Source organism: Egretta garzetta, unplaced genomic scaffold (assembly GCF_000687185.1).
Source record: "Egretta garzetta isolate BGI_Z169 unplaced genomic scaffold, ASM68718v1 scaffold45, whole genome shotgun sequence".
NCBI lineage: Eukaryota > Metazoa > Chordata > Aves > Pelecaniformes > Ardeidae > Egretta > Egretta garzetta.
In genome coordinates, this window is record NW_009260028.1 from 4,722,824 (window position 1) to 4,732,649 (window position 9,826).

At 41.4% G+C, this 9,826-nt stretch overlaps 1 protein-coding gene across 2 annotated transcripts in view; it reads right to left on the minus strand.

Moving 5' to 3' along the window:
• Positions 1 to 9,826, minus strand: part of LOC104128210 (amyloid beta precursor protein) — a 181,019-nt gene that overhangs the window by 4,688 nt on the left and 166,505 nt on the right. For both annotated transcript variants that reach the window (XM_009640952.2, XM_009640947.2), the window contains 2 exons: positions 7,308 to 7,408; positions 4,049 to 4,195 (listed from right to left, as the gene is read on the minus strand). In XM_009640952.2, the coding sequence (XP_009639247.1) occupies positions 4,049 to 4,195; positions 7,308 to 7,408 (248 nt within the window). The remainder of the gene's footprint in view (positions 1 to 4,048; positions 4,196 to 7,307; positions 7,409 to 9,826) is intronic.

Genomic DNA, 9,826 nt, shown 5'->3' on the forward strand with positions numbered 1-9,826 from the left:
AAAGTGTGCTCCTCCCATGCAAAGGAGGGGTATGCCAGAACCTGCAGTGTGTTTCTTCGTATTTAAGCTCCAAACAACACTGTATTGAACTCTGTCACCTGTTTTAGCTTAACCCTCCCACTCAGCACTTGTTATAAGATGTGTTAGGCACACAGCATAACCTGCTTGCAGGAAAGGAACAGGGTTAAGACAACAACAGAAATAAAAAAAGAATCAAAGAAAGTGCAAGGCGGAAGAGACTAAAGAATTGACGAGAAACTAGAGAAACTTGGGAGAAAATCAGGGCGGAAGAAGACTATGAAAAAATGTTATGAAGGACAGTAAAATCAGACTGATTTTTTAATACCCTTGCACAATATTCCATATTAAAAAGCCCCACTTTGATAAAATCAGTTCACAGTGAAAGTCAAATAACCTCTGAAATACAGCACTTACAGATGAAAGGGGTTTATGGAGGCTCCTACTTGCAGTCTTAGTCAATTTTTTTTTTTTTTTTTTTAATTTCCCCTTCAGCCTTTGAAACGACTAGGGCTGGTACCCTAGCACCCGCCTTTGCGTTCACAGTGAAAGTCAAATAACCTCTGAAATACAGCACTTACAGATGAAAGGGGTTTATGGAGGCTCCTACTTGCAGTCTTAGTCAATTTTTTTTTTTTTTTTTTAATTTCCCCTTCAGCCTTTGAAACGACTAGTGCTGGTACGCTAGCACCTCGCTTTGCCGTAGCTGTCTGCTGCAGGGTGATCCATCTCACCGCCAACCATTGTGCACTATCACTCATCCTGAACGTCTTCGCTCCTACTCGCCTTTACCCATTTCAACTCCGCCAAACTGTCCCTCTTGTTCCCTACAACCTCTGTCTTAGGTATTGCCCTGCCAAGAGACAAGCCTTGAACCCGATTATCTCCTTGTCAGTAAATCCCTAAAGCCCTTTACCATTTTAAGAAGCTTTTTGCACCCATTACGGAGGCGGCAGAGGTTGAACACAGCATGTAAGAAGAGATGTGGGTACTCTGGCACTGCTGAGAAGCAGCGTAGACACTTCTTTAAGCTGCAATGTCTCCTGAGAAAACAGCTCGGTCGGGTAGATAACCTCTTTCGAGACTGTTTGTCCACCTACCCCCTTCTGCTCCACCCTATGGATCTTTCACACGGGAAGTCCTAACATGGCGTCAGGAAGACAGTAACGCTGCAGAGAAATTCACGCGTTGCCTCTACACACATGGGGCAGATCAAAAGCCCAGACAGAAGGTGCTGGCAGCCCTCGGAGATGCACTGAACATAACACTGTTGTTTAAACGATGGCAAACGGATGCTGCCTAATATACACCTGCTGATCAGACTTTGAGAGATGGACTTTGGAGAGTGCTACAGCAATTTTAATGGCTTCTTTGCTACTGCCGTGAGCCCTCTCATCTCCACATGCTCCTGCTGGAAGTGCTGTCTCCATAACACAAAGCAAATGAGCTTCAAAGAGGAGATCCTGAAAGAGGAGGAGCTGAGACAGTCGACTGTAGTCTGGAGCACAGGAGGGGGAGAACCTCTCTTCTGCCACCTGCTTTCATGGAGGAATTAACCTCCTGCAGACAGCTGGGGTGGGTGCACCAGCAAAAAACACCTTCAGAATGTTTGCTGGAGCTCCTACGTGCACATATAGTAAGTCATTTTCAATCACTCAAGTAATTTACTTACTTAACTGTGGCAGTCCTGCTCCTGGAGAGGCTGAACCACTTTGAAACATTTATATTCTCAGATGGGAAGAAAATTATGATGACACTTTTTCGAAATAGGATAAATATATTCCTCCTCAGAGCTCCAAAAAAAGGCTAACAGGATTTTTAAAAATGTCTTTCGTTAAAGAAATAGGGAAATGAGAAAAAGTACTACAGTCAGAGTTGACTTTTTGGAAGGTAAGAATACAGGCGGAACAGAACCTGTTTTGTAATCTCGCATCCATTATCACAGAGTTAAATTCTCATGGTAACTTCTGACATGCAACAAACAGGTTGCAAGATTTGTTAAAGCACACTCAGCCAACCTATAGCTGATGTACAGTTATTTTTGCATCAAGTGGTTTTGCTCTTTCATGCTTTTTGTGCACACCACATTAAAGGTGCACTGTTGCTAAATAAATTAATCCTCTTCAGAATGCAACAGCTTAATTTTGAAGACATTTTAATCCTAAACATCAATTGTATATGGATCTTTGGGGTGGTTTTTTTTTCCCCCCCAAAGTGCTACAAAATTTTCACCCGCCTAGACAAAAATAGATGTTATGCCTTGCAGGTGAGAAGATCAGACAGTGAGGCTATGCAGGCTGCCAAGACCACAGAGCAAGTCTGGCAGAATAAGGAATCCTGCCTGCCAGTGCCAGACACAATGCAGCAAATCTACAAGGCAACACCATCTACAGTGTGGTACTATAAATCCACTAATATCCACATGCTATAGCTTTATGGTTCTATCTGTATATTTCTTTATTCATTAAGTGATGCTGTCATTTTGACATGAATTATTTGTCCGGCTTGAGCGTGTTATTTCTAGTCCTACATTTCCAAGTTCACTGTCACTGAAGAAAGCTCATAGGAATGCAGAGTTACCTTTGCCACGCCATTCCATCAGGTGAAGCCCATCTGAAATTTTAAGGTTGTCCTGCAATAATGGTATGTCCACATTCAACATCTGATTTGGGGCTTTGGCCTAGCAAGCCCCCTGACCTATTCTGTTGTCGCTAAATTCAGCCAAAGGAGGGTCTCAGGTTGCATGACTGTTGGCGGCAGCTATCAACTCGGTGGTTTAAAACTAAAACCTGTTTCAATTTTCTATAAAATGGTCTGGAAGCTTTCACATGGCATGTTAAAGCTGAGATGCTTGATTGCTGTTTTCTGCCTCTCAGTCCAAAATCCTGCACGGCTTGCTGTCTGCTCAAAACAACCCCAAACAGCTGGTGCTCTTCTGACCATGTCTCTCTGGAAGGTTTCAAACCACATGGGCAACCACAGCATGGACATAGGGATGCACAAGCACAGGCTTAAGACAAAGGCTTACTCAAATATTTTTAAGACCCTCCATTGCCCCAGAGAGTGGAATATATGCGTCAGGAAGCATGTACATCTCCAGCAAGACCAAAGCAAGGTTCATTTGACTCAAGGTGAAACCAACATAAACTGTGGACTTGAACAAGACTTAGTTTCAATCAAAAAAATAAAATACCAGTTTTGGAAGGCAAAAACATACAAGTGTCTCAAGTGCTTGCTAATAAAAGTACTATCCGCAAACCAGGCACTCGCACAGCAGACTAGATATCAATACACAAGAGGAAAAAAAAGTTACATGAACCTCCTTCCAGTTCTCATAATTAAGTTTTTCTACTCACAGAGATCTTGTTTTAAATCCAAGCAACAGATGAGCTATTTTAAGTTACTGTAAACTGACCACAAATTTACTTTGTAGATTGGGAAGAGAGAAGGGTTTTAATCTTGAAAATCCCATATAAGAGAGTTTTATATATTATTTGTTTCTCAAATCTATGAGTTTCAGATTAGTCATAAATCAAAAGCTGTTGGTGGCAAAAGAAAATCTTGTTTAGAGAACAAAAAGTAATAAAGTATTTGTACAGGGAAAATCCTTGTAGCGTACAGCACAATCCACAGAAGACCTGCCTCAAATGTTTACCTGCAAGCTAAATAAAGAAATCTGTGTGTGTGAATTCCCAACAACAGTAAACCCAGGTTTTTCCTCTTGTGCAGTATCTGCTCGTTGGCTGCTGTTAAATTTCCTATAAAACGAACTTTCACATTATGAGGTGATTGGTCTGGGATAGTTCCAGAGGAAATTTTTGTGGTTTTACACAGCTTAACATGGTTTATATTGTGTCTGCCTTTACAAAATAAGGCAATTTGATTCCACTCTGCTAGATGCAACCACTCTGACTCTGAACATTACGCTAGCCAAAAAACATGGCTTCTTCATTTGTAAATGTATTTATAGAGCAGTGTGTTGACTGTCTTGTACCTGTGACACCAGCTGTGCTTGGTAGTCTTTTCTTACCTCCACAACCCCATGATGAATAGATGTGTACTGCTTCTTCTTCAGCATCACCAAAGTAATGACAATCACTGTTGCTATGACAACACCTCCCACCATTAGTCCAATGATGGCACCTTTATTTGAACCCACATCTTCAGCAAAGAACACCTACAAAAGAAAAATAAAGGAAGGTGGCTAATAAAAAGCTTACTGAATATTTGCCTAACCTGCCCAGCTGCCACAGCAATATAAAGCCTACTGAAGTATCAGTAATTAAACAGTATTGCATGTCATCCTAGTTATTCAAAACTGGATCGCTGTACCACAAAGCTCTCATAGTTGGAGAACAGCAATTTGGGAAATCTGTATTGCCTGCGGTGTAGCAGTGCTGCGGCTAAGGGGAAGACTCATCTCCATGTTTCTGCTTTGCACAGGTCTTAGATAGCAGCTGCTTTTTTCTTGTTGGGTAAGAGAGTCGAGCTAATTGCAAAATGACTGATAAGCTTGTACAGGAGTAACCAGGGAGCATACACATTTCTTTATTTTTAGAATGCTAATCACAAAAGTATTAATAAATTACATCTGCGTGGCTTGTTTGGACTATGATGCATTTCTTCGATAAAAGAGTAGCAAAGACCTGTAGGACAGCAGTGAAACTTGCGTGCAGCCAGTTGGGAGCAAATTCTCACACCAAAGAGACAAGAGTCCAACAAAAACAAGCACGCTGATTTAAGTGACCACCAAGGGATGTTTCAAGATTTTGCAGGATAAAGGCAGAAGGAGCTATACCTGGATGGCAATACTCATGTGAGACCTAGACGAGGTAACAGTTGTGTAAAAACCAGAGAAGATCCACTTGCATTATACATACCGATAAGGCAAAAGAGTGGACAGCAAGATGCCTTACTATGCATTTAATCAGATCAGCCTTTAGCAGGTATGAAAAGTGGGTGATTGTTCTCACTGTCCTCTTTTGTATTCAAGGAATATGCAGGATTATTTTACATCTATGCATATTTTACAAACCTTTTGTCCACTTGTCAATAGCGGGCTTTTATTATTATTATTTTTAACCAAAATGGGCAAGAAGGATTAGAGAATAAATTACACTCACAGAATTGTAAGACTACCTCACTCTGAAAGACTAAATACTTTGACAAGTATTTAACAAAAATGCAGAGGGAAGCAGGAAACCAGCTGAGAATTATAATGAGCTGTATAACATTTGCACTCTTTAAGAAACACAATCTTCCTCAGAGAGGTATTAAAGCATGCAGTATAAATATTTATATTGTTCCTAGTCCTAAGCAAGAAATGTGTTTAAACAAAGTTAAGAATTCACTAGATAGTACACGCAATGGACAGTGCTGGCATAAACTGATGCCAGTTAGTAATTTCTTCTCTCAGTTTTACCTGCCCAGGACTGAAATTCTGCTCCCACAGTATTCTGGAGCACTGTGGAATGTCCCAGCTACTATACACATGCAACAGAGGAAGGCCTCAAGCACTCTGGGGCCATGAAAATCAACTTCATGTACAGTTAAAATGTGAACGCTCATAAAAAAGAAAGTAACTGCAATTTCAGCTCAATTCAGAAGTCTGCGTGTAAGATACAATGCGCAGCTGAATTAAAAGCAATATCCTAAGGAGACTGTTTCAGTAAGTCCTACCAGGGCACAGGAGAGGGAAAACACTGGTGAAAGTATTTTCTGCTTGCTGCTTTTGAATTAAAGCAGATGGAGAAGGGCATCAGGTAGGATATGGCATGCCGTAAGCCAGCAATGCCCCGCAAGGCATCAGTCCCGTACCTTCTCAGCAATACCGGACTCCTTGCTCAGTCTCAATTGAAAAGATAACCTAGAGGACAGCTTACTAATTTTTAAATAATAGTTGTACCTATGGGTAAGAAGTATGGCGTAAAATGCTCTAAAAAGCTGGAAAAGTCACATTTTAAACATCACACGGATTACCCAAGTGCAGGGATTGCAATGTATTCCCTGTCAGCCACCACGGTAAGGGTAGTTTCCAGCACCAAGCCACTCGGGATGGTATCAAACCACTTAAATATTTAAGGTTGCTGCTGGGAAGTGCATGTGACACAGGATCAATAACTACTGTGTCTAAAAACACGTTTCTGCAAGTTCCTTCCCTTCTGTAAACTGCACGGGTTTACTCCATCAGGATGTTTAACCCATCTGAGCTAAGCACGTCAGAATTTCCCAAATTAGTGCTAATGCATTTTGGATTAGCTCATCAAACTGGGAATTCTCAGTTCTCTGCATCAAAGAGATGGCAGAATATCTTTTCACACAGTGATTGCCTAGTTCAAATGCAAATTTGAGTCCCATGTTAATTTTAATTTTCAGCACTACTTAGCTTTAAGAATATATTAAGAAAAAGAGCTTTCAAGTTTAATATCAGGATACTCAAAGTCATGGAACTGAAATCTCATCATGTAATATACCTTTACAAAAGAGGAAGCAGAAAAGGTTTATAGTCAATGCTGCTATATGCGTTCTTCATTACTTATTAAGGGACTGAAAAAAGCTTTTAGGAGATGCTTGTTCTTACTTATGTTGCTTGTGGTTGTTATTTTTGTGTTTCTAAGAAGCACAGTTCAAATGGCGAACAATATTTTGCTCCTACTAGCCCTTCACCTGTTAATAATTTAATACACCGTAGGGAACAAAACACACAGATACAGCCCAGTACAATTAAAATTAAGGCCTGTGGAGGATCTCCTCTTACCCCAAGCAAGCAATCTTGCGAAAGGTTATGCTCCATGGAGTTCAGCCTCCTTCGTGTACCACCACCATCTGTTCTGACAGAAAAGGAATCTATTCCTGAAACGGTGTCACTCTATTTCTTGCTGCACCATGCTGCCTGTCTCCATCAAACATTTTTTTTTCTTTTTTAAACTTACTTAGCATTTTCTGTTCTCTGTATCCCTCCTCTTTAGTCAAGTCACCATGACAGATGGACTGTGGGACAAGTATTGCCCGTATGACCACATCCAGTCACATGGCAGTGCAAGGAACTGTCAGAATTTCTTCTCGCACAAGACTTAATGGCTTTCCATCCTCTCTGCTGAAATTGTTCCAGCTTTACTCTCATTTAAGAGAGGACCAGAAAAATTATAATCTGTTCAGGTGAAAACTCGCTGTTGGCACTTCCAGCATCCGTATCACTCAGGGGAAACATGGCCGTAATTGACCCGCTAGTTCAGGATTGAATCAGCAACTCAAGAAGCACGTGTGGAAAGCACTGTTTGTTCACTCACCAGCTTTTGATGATGAACTTCATATCCTGAGTCATGCCGGAATTCCGCATCCATCTTGACTTCAGATATCTCTTCTGTTTTAACATTGGTCAACCCGGAACCTGCATTGCAGCGTAATGACAATTCATTATAAAGTCGTTGACTCAATTGCGCTCTGCTTACCTCCACCATCACAAGAGCAGAAGGCAATGGTATCATTCACGCAGAGGAGGTGTGATGCAACGTGAAAGGGAACTGGGAGGAAAGTGAGGTGGTACATCTGACGTTTCAGTCCCACTGAGGTGACACAGAATGAGCTGGTAAAATTTCTCCTCTGTTAAATGTTCCTTCACCCACTGCAGCTATGTTGGTACAAGCATCAAAGGCTTTCAGCATGAAACACTGCAGGAACTAAGCTGCAAGGGACCCACAGCGGTCTCCTGAATTGGCTCACAGGATGCGGACAGATCTGCTCTGACAGCCTCTTTAGCAATGTCAAGAAAATTTGGTGTTTAGGCCGAAATCTTCCTCAGCCCTAAGCTCCGGCTGCTGCAAGGAAAAAACACGTACCCACGCTGTGAGGTGGGGAACCCCAGATACTCTATTTTTTTGCTTCCTATGAGTCTGTACTTTTTGCACAAACATGCACAAGTAAGAGTTATTAAAATGTTCGTGAAGTTTACACAGTTCTTATTTGTTTCCACATTTCAGACTGCTCAGGATATGATTCAAGTCTTGACTTCTGCCTGAGAGATGGTAACTGTCCTCTTGATTAGAAATGTACAGTAAAGCAAAGCTTACAGTGATTTTAACTGGAGATAAGTTTGCAGTCCTGTTCTCTCCTTATGGGTGCAAAGGGGAGACGCTGCACTTCTCTAACTGCAAAGAAGGCCAGGATTTCCCCCTGGAAAATAGCCTTAGGAGAATGAACCAGACTTAGAACAGCTGAGCAGTGCATCCTATATATGTATCTAGGAATGTTTTGTCCTGAAAAGCTGGCTCCAGCTTATAGAGAACATATGGGTATTCATGTAGCTGGTTATTTTCCTTCTCAGTACCAACTGACTGACATTTGTATTTCTTGGAGGTATAAACACTGCAGAAGCATGGTGTTTATGAGAAGTTACTTCCTCACCCTATCTAATGTGATAAGAACAAGCTGGCTCATATTCCTTGTCTATATTTATTTTAGCATTTTATCACTCCAACTCCTCTCTCCAAGCCTTCATTCTGATTCTTAGTATTTTGGGCTGACCTTAAGCTCTGATGCAGAGGAAGAACCTCTTCTAAAATTCTCAACGCTACCGACTGCTCTTGTGCTCCACTCTCTCTCTGGACTCACAATAAATTCCTGAAGACTTCCATGTGCCAATGAGCTCTGCAGTCTAAAGGAGCACTCAGTGCAAGAATTATTGCCCTTTTATTGCCTTTGAATGTGACATTTCTTTTCATTAAATGCTGATTTATTTTTGTATTATGAGTCAGCAAGAACAGACCTTCCCAAGAACTCTGGGACTGTACAGACAATCCCATTCTAAGGTTCTGATCTTTCTTTTCATAGTAAACCATGCAAAGGAGAGAACAAGAATAATCTTCATGCAGTAAAGTATTTATGGTTATTTTCTTGAACAGTCTGACTGCCCCATAAATTCTACCTTAGTAAGCGTCTTTTTTTTTTAAGGAATTAAGCACTTAAAAGATCTCAGATTTCTTTATTAAGCATCTGATATTTGATGTCATATTACAATACTGACAAGTATATTATGACATTTATATACGAGAGACCACTTCTGAATGCAAGAACTGTAATGTACTTAAGAAATTACAGTTTGAAAACAAACGGTGATGTTCTGCCAATGAAATGCAGGAGGAAACAGAGATGAAGGAAACAAAACCCACATGGTACCTTGAAGCAGCTATGGTTAGTTTTCCAAACTAAAATAAGAATACAATTTACTCTCCTTTGCACATCATCTCAAAACAGCCCCTACATCCGCACCAATGGGAAGCGAAGAAAATGAGAATGTGCATCTGGCCGCACAGAGGCTTGCCTCTTCAACCCCCCCTCCTTCTTGTTTTTAGGATTAAAAGGGGAGGGGGAAAAAACAACAGCGGAACAGCAGTGCTTCACACAGATTAAAGAGCGAGGGGGAAGGGGCTTCCCCAGGACTTGGTTCACTGCCCACAGGTGTAGCGGCTGAAGAGGCGCCCGGCTCCCAGCTGCTCGCCACTGTCCACGGCCACACTCGCTGCCCGCCTTGGACACGCTGGCAAAAGCAACATGGAAAACCCCCCCCCATGGCAAGGGCCTGGTGAATTGCACAACTCTACTGCTACAGATGGCATGTTCACTGAAGCTATAAATATTGATTAGAACGTATCTCATACATGTATGAGATACATCTGTGAAGAATCAACTTAACCTGAAGTCTGCCTCCCAAACTTCTTAAGAGGTCACTGGAAGAGTTAGGAAGCCCATGGGAAACAAGGATTTGGCTTGGAGTGAATCTGGATTTCCAAAAAGCCTTTGAGAAGACAAC